A 22,636-nucleotide genomic window follows, 5' to 3' on the forward strand; every position below is an offset into this window, starting at 1 on the left:
CTGCCCCCAGGAGACTTTCATTTTAGTCAGCGGAAGGCAGATTGGGGAGATTAGTCGCCGAGAAGAAGAGGAGATTTGTCGCCTGGCGACTAATCTCCACGAATCTGCCTATGTGGCCAGACCCTAAAAGTAACCTAAGCAACTTTTGTCTTTTTTTGTTTCTATGGATCTAATAATTTACATTTTCATTCTGCCTCTCCCCAAGTAAAATTGAATACACCATCAAATAGCTGTTATTGCAGCAGGAGAGCATATTGATTATATAGCTAAAATGTTATTATCACTACTATGGTTTCATTTCTTAGTTGGTTATGTGGCATCTGAAACCACTACGTAGGACTGCTCAATAATGTTCTGCTTACTATTTAGGGATGATGGGTAGACTTTTGGTTTCTCTTAAATTGTTTACTGATTTTAGCTATATATCTAATGGGACATGATTTTTTTGTTGTTGTAGGCCCCTAGAAACCTTGTCTATGTCTTGACTCTATTAGAATGGGATTTAGGGTCAGGGCACACACTCAGATTTGGGGAGTATTAGTTGTACGCTGGCAAATCTCCTCTTCTTCAGGCGACTAATCTCCCCGAAGTCGCCCGAAGTTTCCTAGTGAGGCATCTTCGGAAAACGAATAGTTCATGTGCCATCCCGCCGTCGATTTACATTTCAGCTGGTGGGAGGCAGTTTGGGAGATTAGTCGCCCCGAAGAAGAGGAGATTTGTCGCCGGGGCAACTAATCTCCCCGAATCTGAGCGTGTACCTTGACACTTAAAGGACAAGGAAAGTCTAAAATAGAATAAGGCTAGAAATGCTGTATTTTGTATACTAAACATAAGCATGAACTTACTGTACCACAAGCCTAATCAAACAAATGATTTATGCTTTCAAAGTTGGCCACAGGGGGCTGTCATCTTGTAACTTAGTTATACATCTTTACATCATGCTCAGTGTGGTCTGGGCTGCTTAGGGATTGTCATAAATTATCAAAACAGCACAAGTTAAATAATATCTGCCAGAAGCTGATACAGCAAGATTGATTAATAATCAGAATATACAGACTGCGCTGGGTCATGTGTTGTCATGTAATCTAATGTGGATTTTATAGTTTTTGTATTGTTTAATACAAACTTTCCCCAACTCTGAAGAACCAGTGGCTGCAGCAAAATAATCCTCCAAATAGAATCCCAGTTCATCTGTTTAAATCTGGCTCCATGATCTTTGTTCCTGCTGCTGGCATTGGAAACATTAAAGGGGATGTTAAGGCAAAAATACAATCTAAACAAATCTCTACACAGTCACCGACTGCTCTACATGGAAACAAACAAATCTGCTTGAGTTCTGCATGGCTGGAAAGTAAGGCGGGGGCTCCCCCTGCTGTTCATAAGTATGATTGTTTCCCTGCACAGCAGTTAGGGACCGTCTAACAATTCCTATCCACAGCAGTAAATGAAGGGAGAATTTCACTGCATACAGTCAGGTTTCTTATAAAAACGGTACACAATTTTTTAATTAAAGTATATTGGAGATAGGTTTCTTTTTCATTAAAGAAAGTAAAAATGGAATTTTATTTTTTTTGCCTTTACATACCTTTAAACTGTATTTGTTGTATGTGTGTGTGTGTGTGGTGCTGTGTACAAGTAGCATGCTGACTTCTGCCAAGAGTGCAATTCACAGACACTACACACTATCTAATCACTCATACTTTATTGCTATTTCCACTGGCATGCCACGTGTTTGAACAACTGCCAAAACCAAGGAAAGTTAGCAATACTTTATTCCCTGTAATTGTCACTGTGACATGCATCTAAACGTTTGCACCATTCACGTGTTGCCAGAGTGTTTATAGTGGAAAATTGGGAAAAAAAAAATACCTGTTGAGAATCCATGAGTTTTAAATGGGAAAACACCATTTTTTTTTTAAACCCCAAAGCTGCTAAAAGCCCAAATAAAAAAGTACTCCATCTCAAACCTTCCGAGGTCATGTACAAGTATGGGATCCATTATCTGGAAACCCGTTATCCAGAAAGCTCCAAATTACTGAAATGCCGTCTCCCATAGACTCCATTGTAATCAAATAATCCAAATTTTTAAAAATGACTTCATTTTTTTTATCTGTAATAATAAAACAGTAGCTTGTTCTTGATACAAACTAAGATATAATTAATCCTCATTGGAAGCAGAATCAGGCTACTGGGTTTATTTAAGGTTTAGATGATTTTCTAGCAGACTTAAGGTATGAAGATCCATTACCTGCAAAACCCCAGGTCCCGAGCATTATGGATAACAGGTCCTATACCTGTAGAAGTCAAAAGCAGATGTCCAGTTTACAATTGGAAGATGATCTGCACTGGGTTTCGTACAATAATCCAAAGAATTTGTGGTTTTTGGGTGATAACCTGAAAAGGTCTGAGTTTTCGGGGCATCTAATCCGAAAAAAATCCTACATTTGGGATTTAATAGAGTTTTTTCCTGCACCAGATTTTTTCCGAGTTAATTTATTGGTAAATACGGTAAAAATGTGGACGGGAGTTTGGTTGAAGTGGTTTTAAGAAAATAGTGAGAAATTTTTGAATTTTAGTAAATAACCCCCTATATGTTCCTGCTCTTGCATTTGCACCCCAGAATTCATAAATGACCCCTATAGTGAAAAATTCACAACTGAAAAACTGGAAACAACACTAGGAAAAAAAGGGGAGGAAAATTCTTATCTGAAATAGGCTTAAATTCAGTTACCTGTTCTGAGCAAAATGCAAAACAAGCTCTGCTTTAGTTTATTTGCATAGTATTTAATCTGTATCTGTTTTCATTTTTTTTTTTTTTTTCAGCCTCGGTGGTGGAACATTCCTCGGTCTGTGTTGTCTACTGACTGGCTGTGAAACATTTGAAGAAGCTCTAGAAATGGCAAGCAAAGGTGATAGCACGAATGTTGACAAATTGGTAAAAGACATCTACGGTGGAGACTACGAGAGGTTTAGTCTACAGGGAACTGCAGTAGCATCAAGGTATAACTAAGTTTGTTCCTGTGCCGTGGGGTGGGGGTATTGCGGGAAAATGGGCAATGTAAGATTCTGTGTGAGGTTGCATAAGCCACCTGATAAGACAGTTTAACATTTCATCATCTGTGTCCTTTTATGTGTTCGGGTAAAGGCACACACTAAGATTCAGGGAGATTTAGTCGCCCGGCGACAAATCGCCTCTTCTTCGGGCGACTAATCTCCACAAAAAGCCTTCCCACCGGCTAGAATCTAAATCGCCGGCAGGATGGCACTCAGAGCGCTTCGTTTTCCGAAGTCGAACAAAGTTGCCTCACAAGGAAACTTCGGGCGACTTCAGAAGCGCTCTGAGTGCCATCCCACTGGTGATTTAGATTCTAGCCGGCGGGAAGGCTTTTCTGGGAGATTAGTCTTCCGAAGAAGATGTGATTTGTCACTGGGCAACTAAATCTCCCCAAATCTGCGCGTGTGTCTCTTAGTGTTTTGCTGCTAGCTGCACATTTCTACATACTTAGATTGGCACCAGATAACAGATAAATTCTGCAGCTTTACCCCATACAATCTAAAATAGTAAAGATTTTTATTTATCAAAGAGTGAGACCTTTCCACAGTTCGCCATAGGAAAAAATCTGAGCTTCTATTCTCTTGTATAGGATTTTTGTATAGGGCTTTTTATTCAAAGACTGAAAAAAAAGAGTAAATCTGCCCCTACAAATCCTATACAAATGAATAAAGAGCTGGGACTTCCCCTCTCTGCGTTTGTCAGATGATTTGATACATTGGTTCAGAATGGTGATAAATGAATTAAGTTTGTATTCGCTATTCTTAAGCTTGCCGTAGACACAAAGATCCGATCATACGAATCGAGGATTCTTACGATTTTTCGCCCAGCAGAGATCGGTCGTTTGGTCGATCAGACTGATTAAAAAATTTCTGTCGGCTGACGATAATATATCTGCGTGTATTGCTGATCGTACCATTTTCAGTGGGAGACTGTCACCAGCTTTGTCGGACATAACTTTTGTACGATTGCTGTCTGATGTAGTACATTGGCTGATCTGTTCTTTTCTACTTTATTTGATCTGAATGGTTAGTGGCAGGTCGGGAGATGGGGAAGTCCGATCGTTCGAGGATTTCAACGATTGGATCTTTGCATCTATGGCCAGCTTTAAAAGAACTCCTGACATTCACTTAAAGGGGGAAAAATTTTTTTTTTTTCAAAATGAATCAGTTAATAGTGCTGCTCCAGCAGAATTCTGCACTGAAATCCATTTCTCAAAAGAGCAAACAGATTTTTTTATATTCAATTTTGAAATCTGACATGGGGCTAGACATATTGTCAATTTCCCAGCTGCCCCAAGTCATGTGACTTGTGCTCTGATAAACTTCAATCACTCTTTACTGCTGTACTGCAAGTTAGAGTGATATCACCCCCCTCCCTTTTCCCCCCCAGCAGCCAAACAAAAGAACAATGGGAAGGTAACCAGATAACAGCTCTCTAACACAAGATAACAGCTGCCGGGCAGATCTAAGAACAGAACTTAATAGTAAAAACCCATGTCCCACTGAGACACGTTGTTACATTGAGAAGGAAAAACAGCAGCCTGCCAGAAAGCATTTCTCTCCTAAAGTGCAGGCACAAGTCACATGACCAGGGGCAGCTGTGAAATTGACAAAATGTCTAACCCCATATCAGATTTCAAAATTGAATATAAAAAAATCTGTTTGCTCTTTAGAGAAATGGATTTCACTGCAGAATTCTCCTGGAGCAGCACTATTAACTGATTCATTTTGGAAAAAATGTTTTTTCCCATGACAGTATCCCTTTAAGTTACTGTGTGTATTGCAGATCAAGTAGAGCAAACCCTGCACTTATTGTGGCTTGATTCACAATAAAGTGGAATACTTCATGCCTTATTTAGCATCAAACATGCCCTCCGTCTTTATTTTCCAGGATACTTGGTCCAATAATGCAGTGGTTGGTAGATGAAAACACATTGTTTCTAAATAACATAGCTGTTTTTATGTTTGGCAGCTTTGGTCACATGATGAGCAAAGAGAAGAGAGATACCATCAGTAAAGAAGATTTGGCAAGAGCAACATTAGTCACTATTACTAACAACATTGGATCTATTGCTCGTATGTGTGCACTAAATGAGGTAGAACCACAAATTAATAATAAATTCTACTTTTTTAAGATCTTAGTTTTTATAAGGTAATTTATAGAAGTATTAGGCCGCTATTTTGGAGAGCCTGATAATTTGGGCCTCACCTCTGCAACTCCAACCCCCTGGTCTTGAATTTGTACTGCCTTTTTTAAAAAAAAATTAGCACATTTTATGCAGCTTACAACAATATACGCCCTGCACGATTAATTTGCCACCAACATGGATTTCTGCAACTTGGTTACTATCGAGAAATATGTTCTAGTCCATTATCACAGAGAAAAAGAAAACAAAATACTTGTGATTCCATACAAATAAAAAAAAAATGAAAACTTTTATAGAATAGGCCAATCTATAAAATACTGTACTACAAATTCCCTTTGATAGGCTTTCTGTGTTAATGGATAAAAATGATTTCCCCTTCGGATGTATGGTCGATCGTTTTCTTTCCTTGAAAGAATTCCTTAGATTGTGTTGGTGCCTGGTCCCACTCAGAAAATGCCAAATTAATTTGGATTTTACACTAATGCCTAAGATGGGGTTTTCTAGACTGCCAGGGATGCTGACAGCTATGTGCCTGAATGAACACTTGCACAAAGAAGTTACACGGACACCCTGGAGAATTGCAAGGCCCAAGTTCTGCTTATTTTCAGGGTGAAAAGGAAAGTTTTGATATTGGATGCCAAGTCCATTTGAGATGTAATCTTTTTGCTTTCAGCTTCTTTACAGTGTTGCCTTGTGGCATGGAGTTCAAGCAGCATTGTACAGGGCTATCAAAGCATTAAGAACTGCAACATGATCCACTGGGACAACAATAAACACATTCTGACTAAGCTAAAATATGGCAGGAAATATATCTGCAGATTGGAACTATCTGTGACTAGTTGTGGGATAATGATAATAAATCATTTTTTAGGCATAAAAACCTCCTACTTCATTGAGAGGTGGAGACAATCAAAACAAATATGTGGTCCACTTAGAAGCCTCTGTATAAACAAACTCCTCCTTTAAAGCTAAAGCCTTTGCTAAAGTATCTAATACAGAGGCTTCTAAGTGAACAGGTGATTTATTTTTGCTCTCAACAATTAAGAAAATATGCAAAAAAAAAAACTGGCACATGCCCTGTTGATTGCACTAATGTTGAAAAAGGGGGTATTTTGCATCATTCAAGTTAAATTTACCTGTAGGTTGTAGACCTATGGCACATCATATTTTAACCAAATAATATGCCCAAACTCCACCTTATGTGCTCAATGGAAAGCTGAAATTTTTACTTTATGGCATTACTAGTTATTTAACAAAACGACTGTGTCTGTCAAACAGCAGTGAAATACATGTGAAGTACACCTCTAATTATGTAGAGTTTACATATGACCGTGAGGGGTTAGCAAATGTTATAAGGTTGATCAAGTGTTTGTTTATCAACATATTAATGCTGACACTGTTTTTGCCTTACAGAACATTGACAGAGTTCTATTTGTAGGAAACTTCCTCAGAATTAACATGGTCTCCATGAAACTGCTGTCTTATGCAATGGACTACTGGTCAAAGGGGCAATTAAAAGCCCTTTTCTTAGAACATGAGGTAAGATGATTATATCAACATGAGTGAATACTTCCTGGTTTGCTTCCTAGTTTCCTTCATGAAGCAGCTTCCTCAAGTAAGGGACAACACCAGATGGGCAGCGTGTGAGTTTACTTGGACCTTTCAGAGGACCTAAAATATAATTCCATTGTGTGCAATATGGGCGTGCCTAACATTTGGCACCCCCAATGATTAAGACTTCAATATCTTTCTTGCAGCTCAGCCTGTATAAAGCACAGTTGGTCACCTACTGAATTTCACTTGAAGGACAGCTCACTTGTGAGACATCCCTAGAAAGAGATGAGAAATATAGAATTGTTAGAGATTCTGCTTTTATAAAATAATGTCACATGGTAGCGGTCGGTATTTTGCGGATGCACCAAATCCATAATCCAAAGTGTTCAATCCAGTGCTTTAAAGCAAGGAAAAAGATCTTCTGTTTGTCCCACTACTAAATAGTTCATCAAATCTGAATCCAGGTAAAAAAAAGTGCTTTGTCCTGGATTTGGTGGCTTTCTGTTAGGGTCAGGGCACACAGGCAGATTCGGGGAGATTAGTCGCCTGGCGACAAATCTCCTCTTCTTTGGGGCAACTAATCTCCCTGAACTGCCTTCCAGCGGGCGAAAATGAAATAAAATCACCGGAGGGATTGCACTCGGCACGATTCGTTTTCCGAAGTTGCCTCATTAAGGAAACATCAGACGGCTTCAGAAAACGAATCGTGTCAAGTGCCATCCCGCCGGCAATTTAAATTTTAGCTGCCGGAAAGGCAGTTTGGGGAGATTAGTTGCCAGGGCCGGATTTACATAATGGGCACCCCTAGGCCCACTGCCATTTGTCGCCCCTGTCCCCTCCCCTTTATTCATGCAAATTTTCATCATCTGGACCAGAGCAATGGGGATTTAAAAAATTATTGTATCTCCTGCATATTCCCAGTGTTTTTGAACCAATGTGGGTGTGGTTGGGCAGCATGCCGCCCCCCTAAAATCCTGCCGCCCTAGGCCCGGGCCTAGGTGGCCTTTCCACAAATCCGGGCCTGTTAGTTGCCCCGAAGAAGAGGAGATATGTCTATGGGCGACTAATCTCCCTGAATCTGCCTGTGTGCCCTGACCCTTAGGGTTTTTTGTAATAAATCATGGGGCCACACATGCCTGGTTGGCTTTGCCCTGACCTGCCTGACTCCACAATTTGTTTCAATCAACTGCAGGAGCTCTACAATACATATGTACATAAAAAAAATCTATATTCTATATTTAAGTAGACCGTACTCTTGAATTACTGGAGTACATGGGTACCCCTCCTCCCAGCCTAATCATTCATTAGGAAGTTACTCTAAAAATAAGACAACAAATACCTTATAGCTGGACTCTGTTTTCGCTGGGATTCTTACCGCATTCTTATCATTTATTCTTTCACCTTTTTCATACCGATAGAAAATGGATAAGGGTGGAAAGGGTGCTGGCATAGATGCAAAGAGATTCGAACGATCGGACTTCCCCATCTCCCGACCTGCCACTAACCATTCAGAATAAAGTAGTAAAATAACAGATCAGCTGATGTTCAGCAATCGTATGAAAGATTATGTCCGACAAAGCTGGTGACAGTCTCCCACTGAAAATCGTACAATCGCCAATTCATACAGAGAAATTATGGCCAGCCGACAGAAATCTTCTAACCTGTCCGACCAACCAAACGACCGATCTCCGCCGGACAAAAAATGTCGGTACACTCCACACACGGTCCGAAAATTGTATGAATCCTTGATTCATACGATCGGATCTTTGCATCTATAGCCATGCTTCATGTGGATGGGATAGATTCTACTGCACTTAAAGGGTTAATGCTGTTGCCTCTCCCCACAGATTTACAATTCTTACTTATAGTTGTAATTTTATATGTATTACCATTGCTAACAATGTCAAATACTTTTGAGGTTATCTTTATGTTAAAGGGGTTGTTCCTCGTCTTCCAAACAGTATTTTTTAGTTCCGTTGTTTTCACATTGTTCACCACAAATATATTTTTTTCGCTTGTTTTCGTTTTTACCATTTGTCGTTGTTTTTTTCCCTTAGGGATACTTTGGTGCTGTCGGCGCTCTCCTTGAATTGCTCAAAATGAATGACGATCAGTAAGAAGGAACCAGCTATAGCTTTGTACTGGCAGAATAATGCATACGATTCTGGAAGATACGCGGGAAGCCATTTCCCACTTGTACATTGTGACTTGTAAATATTTTGGATTCCTTTAACAGACACTGGGAGCCTATATATACACTTTTATTTTATTTTTAAAATGTGCAAATGGTGCCAAATGTACCATAGTCATATTTGTGGAGTCATTTAAAGCAGTAATTTATGATGTCTGATCTTTATATCCTTTTAGTGGGGCATTTATTCAGAATGCTAATCTGGAAGAGGCTTTAGGGAAGGTTTTAGAAAACTCAAAATACTGTAGACATATATATATATATATATATATATATATATATATATATATATATATATATATATATATATATATATATATATATATATATATATATATATATATATATATATATATATTTGTGTAGAATTATTTGTTCCAAAACTCAAGAAGGAAGCCAATGGTTTAACTTTAGGCCCCTTTTTTTCCTGACCTCCCTACTGGGCAAAATCGTGGGTCAATCCCCAGCCACAGGGTCTGCCTCCTCATTCTGTTTTAGCATTTGGAATATACTGTAATTCTTCCTCTAATCTGCCTTTAATATGCAGGACTGCTGCTGTTTTACCCCCTGATATCTGATTCAGACTGTAAAGTGTATATACTGTATAAGTACTGGAAAGAACCAGGAGTAAACTAAAACAACAGTACTGATTGACTCAGAGGCAGAAATCCTGTGGAGCCCAGTTGTCTCAGAGGCTCCAAAAAGTTGTAATTTTATTAGTTGTTTTCTGTGTTACGGATAATTGGACTAATTGGGAGCGGGGAGCTGCTGCTGCAAGCCATCCATTGGTACTCACCAGGCTTCTTCTCTTTGACTACTCTAATCTAGAGCAATAGGCTTTGATTACTGGACCAATGCCTCACAGTAAAGTGACACCCACAAATATTTAATCAAGTCCTTGATGTCGGAGTATTCATTCTCTTGAGTTTGTGTTTCTGTGGATGTTTTGACTGTTCATTGCTAACCACTGTATTTTTTATTTTTTTTTAAATGCCATGATTGTTTCAGATGAAATGGTGTTGCCAATCGTTGTTGTGTAAACTCCAACATTACCCCCACGGGTTGCTTGTTAGAAACAATCTTCTGCACAATTGAGGGACTGTTCTGTATATCAGCAGTGTAAGACTTCTGTGTTTCCCTATAAAATACACTAGGGATTATCCAACTTGTATGCAAGTCCATTGTAGCATATAAAAGTTCCGTATACAGTACAGTAATCAATTCAGGAGAGTGCTATATACCTCCCCAACCTACATATGCTTTTACTGCACATTCAGATCAAACTTTGCTTTGGTTTTATTTAGACCCTTTTTTTTTTGTTTAATTAACCTTAGCTCATTAAAGGACCAATATCCTGGGGGAGTAATTGCTTAGTATGTTTGCTTAAGGTGGCCATAGACTCAAAGATCCACTCGTTTGGCGACATCGCCAAACGAGCGGATCTTTCCCTGATATGCCACTAAACTGCGTGGCTATATCGGGGGTAATTCGAGAGTTCGGCCGTATGGCCGAACGATCGAATTACGATGCGCCAAGCGGCTCCGACGGGTCGGTCGGGTAAAAATCCAACCTTCCCGATCGATATCGTGGCCAGATATCGATTGGGAAGACCCGTCCGAAGCCCCCATACACGGGCAGATAAGCTGTCAAATCGATCCAAACGACCGATATCGGCAGCTTTATCTGCCCGTGTATGGCCACCATTATATAGGGGACTATATGGCTTGCCAATTGCTGGATTTTTGAGCTCCCAACAACTGCAAAGGAGTTCATATTCAGGCTTCTATCTCTGCCAATATATATTGTGAGGCTGAAATTGGAAGGCCTTCATAAGATGTCTGTGCATGACCACGGCCTCAGTAGATACTATTCCAGGTCTGCTTTACTGTGTCTACAGTCTGTCTGGTCAATCTAGTAGACTAGAGGGAATCACCTCTAATCTACTATTCATTATGAGCCGAGTTTTCATAACTAGAAAATGTTGTTTCTAGCCTTCATAATGCAGCCTTTAAGAAATAGCTGTGCTTTTTTGTACTTGCTAATTTTTATTCATCGACGGTGACTGTGAAAATCTAGAACTAAACTACCATAGAAATGTGTAATCATAGCATCTAAGGCTGGCTACTTTGTACATGCCTGGCTCAGTTCCCATTAAAAATATTATCACTGTTGGGTCCTATAGAGAAAGACTGTCTTACACCAGGGAAATCACAATCATTAGGGTGAGAAAAACCAGGCAAGTATGGCTGCTAGACGAATATATGTATAGTGTTTCCTTCTTTCTGTCCATCAGTTAAAGAAGAAGATGATACTCTGTGCACTTTATTGCAGCAAAGCAGTCTGTAAGATTGTTTTATTGTCAAGGATTTGCAAATTTTAAGTGTGTTTTAAGAATATGACGTATAGTTCTTGGTGCTACCTAATCCTTCTTCTGAAACTCACAACACTTTGTGCAGATAGCATACTATTTATAAATCATGTGCATAATAGGGCTTGTTTATTAAATAGTGCAATGTACAGAATTAGCACACAACCCACTGTGTTTTGTTTTTTTTTGTTACCCAAAATATAGCATTATTTACTAGAGTCGCCAACAGGCAGCAGGAAAGTAGCACAACTTTTACTTGTTTTGCCTTTGTGAAAAAATGTGTGTCCACATTGATTGCCTCAATGTTGATATGAATTGTATTAGGGCTCTTACACACGGCCGTTTTTACTTGAGCTCCCCTGCATTGCACTTTCTTCCGTTCAGCTTCAGGGGAGCGCAGGAGTAGACGCAGTCGATTATTTTGAAGGGGGCTGTACTCACACAAACGCATGTAAGCGCCAAACGCAGGTGAAATGCAACATGCTGCATCAAAACCTGCGTTTGGTGCTTACATGCCTTCAAAATAATTGACTGCGTCTACTCCTGCGCTCCCCTGTGGCTGAACGGAAGAAAGGGCAACACAGGGGAACACAGGTAAAAACTGCTCTTGTAAGGGCCCTTGCTTACTGCTTTGAAACAGATGTGTGCAAGTCCTTTGCATGTTTAAGTGAATTGCCAAAACAATCCCAATAAAGCAAAATGGATGCAACTGGCATTTTGGTGCAAGGTATAACTACTGAGGCAGGTACCTTTTTGTAAAAGCATTTGGATCGATGCAATTGTACATTGATTTTTGCACTTTTCTCTGCACCTTGTGATTATTGTAACTGGGCCCTAATATCTGTAATTACTTGCTGTTTGCTTTTCCGTTTTGATAAGGTCTTTGAATTGTTTTTGTGTACATTAACTACCTAGGAATTAGACTATTGCATGTTTAATGTATTTTTATATTTAATGCCTGTTAAAAAAAAACAAAAAACCTCACCTGTGTAATGGCTCCAGGTCGTCTGTAGTGTATCTGATGCAAAAATCCTAAAGGTACTGCCACCATAAAATCCATTGGTCGCTATTGAAATGTCAGAGTGACTAATCCAACATACAGTATCTAGTTGGATGAATGTTGCAGAATTTTGCAACAGGCCTGAATGATTTGTGCAGCATTTCAAACTCAGAACTGACAGCCAATATAAATCAGTAGCGTCATGTAGATCCACTTTATACTGTAGACGGTATGATTGCTATCAGGCCAGTGTGCAGGGTAAACTGTATAAAAGCAAATATCTGCATGCTAGAATCAAATTGTCTGTTTTAAACAGTAAAGTAATAGATCTTTTTATGCAAAAACGTATTTGAGTTTCATTCAGTCTGTTCATCAATATTTTATGATAGGGAAATAATTTATTCCTAAATGTAGCTCTGGATTTTGTGCTTCAAATTTGTTTGCATCATTTTTACCGCACGGTATAACTGCTGCTCCAGCCTTCTATATGCTATAACTTGTGGTTGTGAGCTGCAACGGGGCAAAGTCTCTTGTGCTTTCTTGGAAACCATTTATTTTTTTTATTAAGGGGTTGTTCCACCTTTGAGTTTACTTTTAGTATGATGTAGAGAATGATATTCTCAGACAATTTGTAATTGATTTTCATTTTTTATATGATGTGGTTTTTGAGTGATTTTAGCTTTTTAATCCGCTGCTTTCCATTTTGCAATTTCAGCCATCTTGTTGATGGGGTCCAAATTCCCCTAGCAACCATGCATTGTGATGAATAAAAGACTGGAATATGAACAGGAGAGGCCTGCATAGAAAGATGAGAAATAAAAAGTAGCAATAACAATACATTTGCTGCCTTACAGAGCATTTGTTTTTTTTAAATTGGTTCAGTAACCCCCAACTGAAAGCTGTAAAGGAGTCAGAAGAAGGCAAATAATTCAATAACTATAAAAAAAAAAGCGATGGCCAATTGAAACATTTCTTAGAAATGGCCATTCTAGAACATGCTAAAAGTTAATTTAAGGTGAACCACCCCTTTAAGCTTTTTTGTTTTCTTTATTTGCATTTGCTTGGAAAATAATGCCTTCAATTCCTCTACAATTAATATGTTTCACCTTATGCTTTAAAGGAACACTTGACACACACATTCTATGTTCAGCATTAAGGGGGAATAGAAAATTAGCTTTACCACTGTCCAGGACGTATTTAGGACCACTGAGTTGTATGCCTTTTTTTTTTTTTTGTCACAGCATTATTGTCCAGCACAAACAAGTCGCCTAAGAATTGACAGCAGGTAGGGCCATGTCACACAAGGTGTTTCTCCACTGGCAAATCCTTTTTACTTTTTGTACTCTGTACATTGACAGACATGCCATTGGCTTGGTAGTACACAGATGGGATCAGATTTTGGTGGCCATGCATCTCAAAGCACAGTAATTTAGGAGAGTAAGGAAGTAGATCAACATTCTGTCCATGTGTGTTATGGCCCTTAAATTAGCCATTAATTGAAAGATCTGCTTGTTCAGGGAGTCCCAAGCCAGGTAGATATTTCCCTGATAAACCCACCCTGAAGTGGGCAAAATTGGGCCCATGGCCCAATGTTCAGATAACAATGGGGGAATGCAGGCATTTGGGTCTTGGACCCTCTCCCAACCTGCTGGGTTGGGGGTGTCTAAGGCCTCAGTGGGTCCTGGACACCCCATTCTTACACCGATCTGCCCCATCAACATCTGCCCAATTTTCTGCCAGGTATCAGTTTGAAGGGCCTGTTGGAGGGTCCCAAGAATGTATGACCATCTTTAGTTACAGGTGGAGATGAGATTATCAGTTACACACAGGCTTATTCCCTTCAGAGAGGCAAATATATTAGAAGCTGTTATCTGTTATGGGACCTGGGGTTTTCTTTTTGGATCTCCTATTACAGAGAAAGGAAAAGGAAATCCCTGCATATGTAAGATCTTTTGCGTATTTCACCATGGCTGGGGCAAAGGTAACATAATCCAATTCAGCACAACTGAACCAAAGCTGGTTGAGTTGTGGGAAATCTTTCAGATTGTCATCCTGAATTTAGTGCAGCAGCCAGACATATTGATGACAATCCTTGGTAATGCTGTTATACACAACAAGGGAGATAATTATAGTAATTCCATCTATGTAACATACCTAAGATACTATTACAAGTGAGTGAGTATCAGTACCCTTTTTTTATACAATATGTAAACATATGGAAAATGCTTGTATTCGTTATTATACATGTTCATCCATCGTCTGGACTGTTTCATGAAAACAACAGCAAAACCCTAAAGTAGCTTGTAAGGAGACATTCAGCACAACATTTAGCTTCAGTTACCAATACTGTATTGAATTTCAGGATGGCTTTATAATGCATTGTAGAGTACTTTCTGTTTATTTTATAATAAAAAAATAAATCTTTTTAACTTTCTTAAGCATTTTCCCCAAGATGATCAGTGGACACGCTCATTGTATGTTACAAGATATGATTTATTTGCATTACGAATTTCCTTTCCTGATGACTTCGTTTAAATTGAATTGTATCTGACACCTTTTAAAATGTCAAAATATTCCAACTTTGGTTCCCCCCTCACAGGCATTAACCTTTCCACTGTTCTAAAAATATGATTTATGAAAGTTGAAAGTCCAATGATGAGGGTTATTTTATTTGTGGAAGTTACCTAAAGTGTTTTTCAAATTCCAAGGTTTTTATTTATGATAATTTCTAAAAAAATATTTTTTTAGATTCTAGATCAATTTATGGCAATTTCTGTTCTGTGACGTAATTCAGACGCTAAGATGGAGCATTTGCTCAAAGGTATTATCTTCTTGTACATATTTGTATAGTACACTCGTCATTTTTGCCTTGCTAACCATTTAATATTTGCCAACAAATTTTGTCTCAGATTGAAATTAAAAAAAAAAATACAAGTGAAACCTGATGGTGTTTTCATTTGGTATAAAATAAATCTATGCAACTTGGCAAGATTTCTTTTTTCTTTCTTTCTCTTACAATTTTTATTTGTTAAATAGAAAAAATCTTGACTGCAAAAAATCCAAAAAAACAAGATTTTTTTTTATAGGACATGGGAATCAATAAACAAGCCCCCTAGAGTACAGTTCTGAAAATGCAGCTAGATCCCAAATAAGAGCGATTTAATTTAAAATATTTTACTTTTGAAAGAAATAACTACTAATACCGTACTTTTAAAAGGAAGAACTCCTAATTTTGTTGAAATTAATACTATATGGTGCTAGTTTCAGTGTGGGATAAAAAGTATGCCACTTTACTGGAGCTCCCAATAGATAATCTCTGGTCCCTGTTTGTATTTCAAATAAGTCTGGGGTGTGTCCTGATGGCTCTTGCATTAAGCACAGCAGGACCAGGGGAAGCCAATCACAAGTGTGCATTCCTACAGGCTAATATAGGTTGGTTCTCTCTCAGGTCAGCCTAAGTGCTTATTGGCTGGCATCATCCTACAGTCCATAGTGTTGAAAGCTGTTGCACCCCTTGCACAGCCTGGGAATATAAACCACAGGAAATGGGCAATTCTCACTTTTTTTGAGAATTTTTCAATAAAAAATCAAAAAAAAAAACTTTTAGAAAAAGATTCTTTCTATATTTAGAAGAGTATATTGCAACAGCACCTTGTTTATTTTTACACACTATGTCCTCTTGAATTTTGGTGAGGTTCATGAGAGAATATATGTGGAGTGCATGATTTAACCAATCCGAGCTGGTGGAGGATTATATAGGCAAACGCTAAAACGTGTCTATAAATATAAGCTGTGACAGCAAGCACAATACATGAAATGGCACATAAATGTACAATTTCTATTTGCTATTATTTTTAGATTTAGGGTGTTCATTAAAATCCGAAAAGCTCTCACTATTTTCTGAAACCGACTCCATCCAAATCCGCATTGATTTTCCCCCTATTTATCAATATATTTTTCCAACAAAAAAAATTGTGCAGGAAAAAAAATGATAAAATCATGAAAAAAAACCGAATTGTACAAATTTGTCCCTGAAAATGGACTCTTCCAGATTTTACTCAAAAACACTGCAACTTTTTCAGATTTGAAGCCTGAAAACCACAAAACCTTTGGATTATTGAAAAAAACCCAGTGCAGATCAGGACACCAACTGGACATCTGCCATTGACTTCTTCATGAACTCAGCAGGTCTAAGTTGGAGTACTTTTTTATTTGGACACTATTGTTAAAATTAAAGTTTATTTTTCCTCGAAAATATTGTTTTTCCCCTTGAAATAATAGCAGTAGTTAATTCTTCCCCAGTCAAGACTCTTTAGAGGAGAATCTCAGAACCATGCAAGGGTTTGGGTCACTGTACATTGTACTTAACATCCCATAAATCTTATCTAACACTAATTTAGCTGATACAGGTTGGTGAAATGATGTTGTGATGTTGGGAACAAAAGTAGATCGAAAGATAGAAATATAACAATACTGTAATAAATACTGCGCAAAGTCTCTCTTCAATGCTTGTATATAGTTAATTCGTCTCCATACAAATGCTGACAGATCTTCAATCCCCTTCAAAAAGGTACAAAAATGACGCCAATGGCGTTACATCGTGCTGAACAAATGAGGTATAGAAAACTACCGCTCACCATTTGGGCAAACTTGTCTGCTGCGTATCAACCAATCTCTTTGTAAATGCTCCCTTTCCTATTCTTATTGAATCTCTCCATTTTTTCTAGTCCAGTGATCCCCAACCAGTGGCTCGTGAGCAACATGTTGCTCTCCGACCCCTTGGATGTTGCTCCCAGTGGCCTCAAAGCAGCTGCTTCTTTTTGAATCCCAGGCTTGCAGGCAAGTTTTGGTTACATATAAACCATTTTTACTGTTAGAAACAGCCTCCTGTAGGCTGCAAGCCCACTTCTTGCATGCTTGTGTTGCTCCCCAACTCTTTTTACATTTGAATTTGGCTCAGGGGTGAAAAAAAAGGTTGGGGACCCCTGATCTAGTCAGTGGGGTAATCCCATTATATCGGAAAGATCAGGCAACAAAATCACAGGCAGCTAAGGGACATGAAAGTGCCCCAGGAACTGGTTGCTATCCTAGTGTCTGGGTAAAGAGCAGTTCTGGTTTGCTTACAGTTGCAGTACTCTTACCTGTCCAGGAGGTGGAGCATCTCTTCTTCCCGACTGTGCTGACAGTGGGGGATTATTTTTCAAACACCGAAGATTTTCTAAAAATGACTCCTACCAAATGCTACGGATTTTTCCCCTTATTTATCAATACATTTTCCCAAAAAATTCTTGTTAGGGGGAAAAAACTTGATAAAATTGTGAAACAATCCAAATACCGCAACTTTTTTGATTTGACGCCCGAATACTGAACAAGCTGGGAAGCACAGCTCATAGACTGATCTAGTTATCATTTTATATTTTACCCAGTGTTCCACAGTATGAGTGAAACTGAGACATTGTTTCCTACGAGTTGACTAGATAAATTATTTCTTGATTTTGCTAACATTAGACCAGTTGCTGCTTCTTGAACAAATTCTGAATTTTACCAACTTTTCACACTGTGAGCCAGTTTCAGAGATCTCTGCGTGGAAACTGATGTAATGTTTGTTGAAACTTGACTTTTTGGTAAGTGAAATGAGCAATGTACACTTGTAAGAACAAACATTTATTATTGAAAAATGTATCATTTGGTTTAAAATAACTCCTTTTTCACCTGGATGTTTCTGAAAGGGTGTGTAATTGTAAAACATTTTCTATGGCTTGTAAGCATAGTTCTGCTTAATAGGATACAGTTTGTTAGATTGCATGTTCTATAGTGTGGGATCTGCAAGTTTTCAAGGGTGAAACTACAGACGAAGCAGAATCTGCAACTGTTGTGGGAGTTACGGAGAGCCCAGTGGGGGCATTGACTGATAAGCAGCATTAATATTTATTTATGTACAATGTTTTATTGGCACCATGTATTGGGGATACTAAAATGTTTTTTTCTGTGGGCCCAATAACATAATGGCTTCCCTTTACAAATGAGTAGGAGCCTCTTATTACTTCCCTGGACTGAGACATTCTTTATAGATCTCAGTAGCAAAACAACCAACCTTTTAATTACCAGGAGCATTGGTATTGCAAACAGGGGCTTTAGTCCAACCAGAACTTTCCACCCTTGCTCCAAAACTTGATGGGAACTAGGGATGCACCAAATCCACTATTTGGCTGGCCACTTTGCCCCCCTCCCTGGCATATGTACACATTTGACAATGAGTGGAGGGGAGTAGCGCACACAGACAAAAGATTTGGTGGGGGAACAAGGGTCCCGACCAGGGGAAGGTGTAAGGAGCGGTGTGTGCTTGGCTCTACCATTTTGTTGTGTATTAGGCATATGCCGCTTCTTCCTACCCCTATTTTTGACCCTGGATCCCATACCTGTAGAACATGTGAACCTCTTTTATTACACAGTCCCTAAACAGACTCAAACAAGACCAATATAAAGGCCAGTCTACAGCCAGTGTTTAGCAACTATACCCAGATTGTTGATTTGCATCTTCCTTAGCACAATGTGCCGATCATCCATAGAAGAAGTGCAGTACAACGCACTGCAAACTCCATACACAGACAAAGGTAGTTCCTGTAAAACCGAATTTTAAGTCTGGGATGATTATATGAAAAAGCCTCAGAAACAGATTGTTTTGGCTCCATAAAGGGGCCAAAAAGCTGGCAATCTGATATATAAATGGCTCAACCATTCCAAATGTGCATTTCAGTTATAGGTAGCAGGGTCCAAATCAATCCAAGCAGCTGAAGGTATTTAATAGTTCAAGGGTTCTGGGAGTTTGTACAACAAATAAGTCAATAAGGGCACAATGAAAGTGCAGCTAAAGAGCAGAAGGAATAATGAATATCTGGCAGATGAGAAGTCCAGGTGTCCCAAGTAATTATTAGGAGTCAGGGACAAACAAGCCAGTAGATAACTAATGTTTGCATTGCTTTACCTGGGCTTCCTAAGCAAGATTAGGTTTTTTTTGCTTGAAAACATGTGCAGCTTATACAAAAGTATTCTATTTCACATATATATCCACTGGTGGGTTTTTTGAACAAGGCATCCAATTGCTTATATTGCAAACGTCATGTATTAAAACATTTTCCATAACATCTGAATAAAGCCCCAAATTACTCAAAATGTGGCCAAAGCAAATGAACAAGTATTTACTGATATGGGGACAAATATTAGGCAAACATGTTCTGCAGCAGACTGCCTAATTTCTATTCCCACTGTTTCTACCCACCCTCTAGCAAAACCCACTGTGCCAATGCAGCACAGTAACAATCATTGTGCACCCCCAAACCTCAACAATGCTTTTAAGGGAGAACTAAAGCTTAACTAAAGAAGTAGGCTAGGAATGTTGTACATTACATTTTGGTCTTCTGTAACAGCCTAAAGCCACCACATCCCTTTAGCAGGAAAGATCTGTGTCACCAAAGATGCCCCAGTAGCTCCCCATCTTCTTTTCTGCTGATTCACTGCAAATGCTCTGTGCTGCTGTCACTTACTGAGCTGAGGGACTGATGCACAAGATAGTGAATACTAATTAATACATAATAATGTCATAATTACTAAATGACATCACAGAAACCAGTGCAACTAGCATCAGAATTTAATAATTAACCCTGTAGCATCAGCTTATATTACAGATAAACCTCATTTTCTGCTTGATATTTTGTGACAACCCCTAAGTTTAGCTTCTTAACAGTCGCTCCGAGCCCACTGAGCATGTGAGTGTCACAAGATGGTGACCCCCTGTGACAAGTTTGAAGTTCTGGATCATTGCTGCTATTGACAAGCTGAAACTTTAGTCTGGTGCAATAAATTCAGTATGTTAAATATGGCATTTTAGCCCTATTCATTTTAAGGTTTAGCTCTTATTTAAAACCATGCCCTTAAAGGAGAACTAAAACAAATAATTAGGCCAGAAATGCTGTACATTATGGTTTGAGGTTCTGTACCAAACTAAGTTAACCACAGCCCTCAAACAGAGATTTGAAAATGCAGAGACTCTCCATTAGCTCCCCATCTTCTTTTCTGCTGATTCACTGACAATGCTCTATCTTTCTGTCACTTTCCTGAACTTAGGAACTTACACAAAATATACTAGAACAAGGCTGATTAGTAAGAAATTCAAATTCTCATTACATGGTAGCGTAGAAGCCAATGCATTAGAATTTGCATTAGAATTTCATAATCAGCCTCATTTTCTGCTTGATGATTTAAGATTAGCTTCTCAACAGCTGCCCAGAGCATGTGCTTGTCACTGACACCCCTAACAAAGTCCAAGATGGTGACGCCACTGATTTGAAGGCCTAAATTATTATTGTTATAGAGATTACATACACATTCTTACCTTTGGACCCAGAGCGGCCATGAGATATCTGGGCCCACACCACAGGACAGACCCCACACCATCACGCCACAGTTAAAAAAAAATTGGTGGTCAGGGGCCTCACAGAAGATTTAAAATAAAAAACATTGGTGGCCAGGGTTTTAATCATAAAAAATGTGATGTTCAGTGGAACTTTCCTTTAAAGTTCGGTGTGCAATTTTCTTTGTTCTTCTTCTCGACGATGGCAGGTTTTTTGGCTTTCTTCTGTGGCTTTAGCGTCTTAGTCTCCTTTTGACAGCTTTGGCTGTGACCCTATCAGTGAGACCTATTAGGGGCAACTGGCACAGCTGCAATTGCACCCCATGCTACCACTATAGCAGGGCTGGGCCAGACCGGCCGGGCGCCCCAGGCAACCCGGTCGGCTGTGTCACCCCCTCTATTGAGGGCGTGCATGTGCGCTGCCCACCATATCACGGCACACGCCTCTCTCTTCTAACAGGAGTGCGTATGCACACCGAGAACAGGGCTCCAGACCGGACTAGTGTAAGCAGCAGTTAAAGGTACATGTCCCCCAAGCCTTGTGCCATAGGCACATCCCTACTCTGCCTACCCCTAGTTCCGGCCCTGTTCTAACAAATCCAAAGCGGGTAAATATGCCTTTCTACGGCAAGTTACCAAACTGTAAGGTCATGCCAAACATAGCTGTTTTTATGTAGTTTTTGAAAATAGGCACAAAGCTTGCACATTACTCCATTGTATAAACCAGATTTTGTAAGATAGCAAAATAAAAATATCCTAAATAAGCAGGTCAGGGGTCTACTAAACACTTTGATGCCCATATGCATAGATTTACCAAACTATGCGGCTTATAGAGACCCACAAATGAAAATACTGAATACAGTACAGAGGCCCTACCCCTTTGTATAGCCCAGATTTAGTAAGATACCGACATAAAACATCCTAAATAAGCAGGCCAGTGATCTACTGAACACCTGCTGGTGCACATTTGGATTAGGTGATTACCACTTGAGAATTCATCAGGGAATTCATCAGCACAATCTGTCTTCCTAACTAAAAAAGGCAAAGTCCTTTAATGTCCTTTCAATAAACAGTGTCCGTATCTTCAAGCGCTTCTTTTGGGTACAGAATACTCACTCCAAATCCTCTGGATACTTTACAGCAGTGGTCCCCAACCAGTAGCTCGTGAGTAACATGTTGCTCTCCAACCCCTTGGATGTTGCTCTCAGGGTCCTCAAAGCAGGTGCTTATTTTTGAATTCCAAGCTTGAAAGCAAGTTTTGGTTGCATAAAAACTGAGTATAGTGCCAAGTAGAGACTCCAATAGGCTGCCAGTCCACATAGGGGCTACCAAATAGCCAATCACAGCCCTTATTTTGCACCCCAAGGGACTTTTTTATGCTTGTGTTGCTCCCCAACTCTTTTTACATTTGAATGTGGCTCACAGGTAAAAAAGGTTGGGGACCCCTGCTTTACAGTGTCTCTTCAGGCGAGTCCCGCACATTCAGACATACAGTGCAACTTCCAGCCTCTTTGGATGCTCAGATAGGAATCTCCTGCTGGTTGCTGCTGTCTCTCCAGGCACAGTATGTGGCTTCTCTGTGCCAGACTGATCCAAATGTCTGCTTTTGGTGGAGTCTCTCAGCTCTCTGAGCCCACCGGCAGCTCTTTGGTCTCTTTCTCTGTCCACTATGTGGTTCTCTAGCTTTCTTCTTATGCCAGTATCTGCGACTCAGGGCCCTGTTGCTGTACAGGTATAGGATTCATTATCTGGAATTCCATTATCCAGAAAGCTCTGAATTATAGGAAGGCCATTACCCATGGACTACATTTTAATCGAATAATTAAAATGTTTAAAAATATTTTTCTTTGTAATAATAAAACAGTACCTTGTACTTGAAACCGACTAAAATATAAGTCATCCTTATAACAAC

General features: G+C 39.3%; 1 protein-coding gene across 3 annotated transcripts in view; it reads left to right on the top strand.

Annotated features, from left to right (window-relative positions):
• The window catches only part of pank1.S (pantothenate kinase 1 S homeolog), a 32,122-nt gene extending 22,932 nt beyond the window's left edge, over positions 1-9,190 (top strand). For all 3 annotated transcript variants that reach the window (XM_018227503.2, XM_018227504.2, XM_018227505.2), the window contains exons 4-7: positions 2,824-3,000; positions 5,027-5,150; positions 6,615-6,740; positions 8,813-9,190. In XM_018227503.2, the coding sequence (XP_018082992.1) occupies positions 2,824-3,000; positions 5,027-5,150; positions 6,615-6,740; positions 8,813-8,872 (487 nt within the window). In that variant the 3' untranslated portion in view covers positions 8,873-9,190. The remainder of the gene's footprint in view (positions 1-2,823; positions 3,001-5,026; positions 5,151-6,614; positions 6,741-8,812) is intronic.
• Positions 9,191-22,636: the final 13,446 nt, after the last annotated feature.

Source organism: Xenopus laevis, chromosome 7S, assembly GCF_017654675.1.
Source record: "Xenopus laevis strain J_2021 chromosome 7S, Xenopus_laevis_v10.1, whole genome shotgun sequence".
NCBI classification, from domain to species: Eukaryota; Metazoa; Chordata; class Amphibia; order Anura; family Pipidae; genus Xenopus; species Xenopus laevis.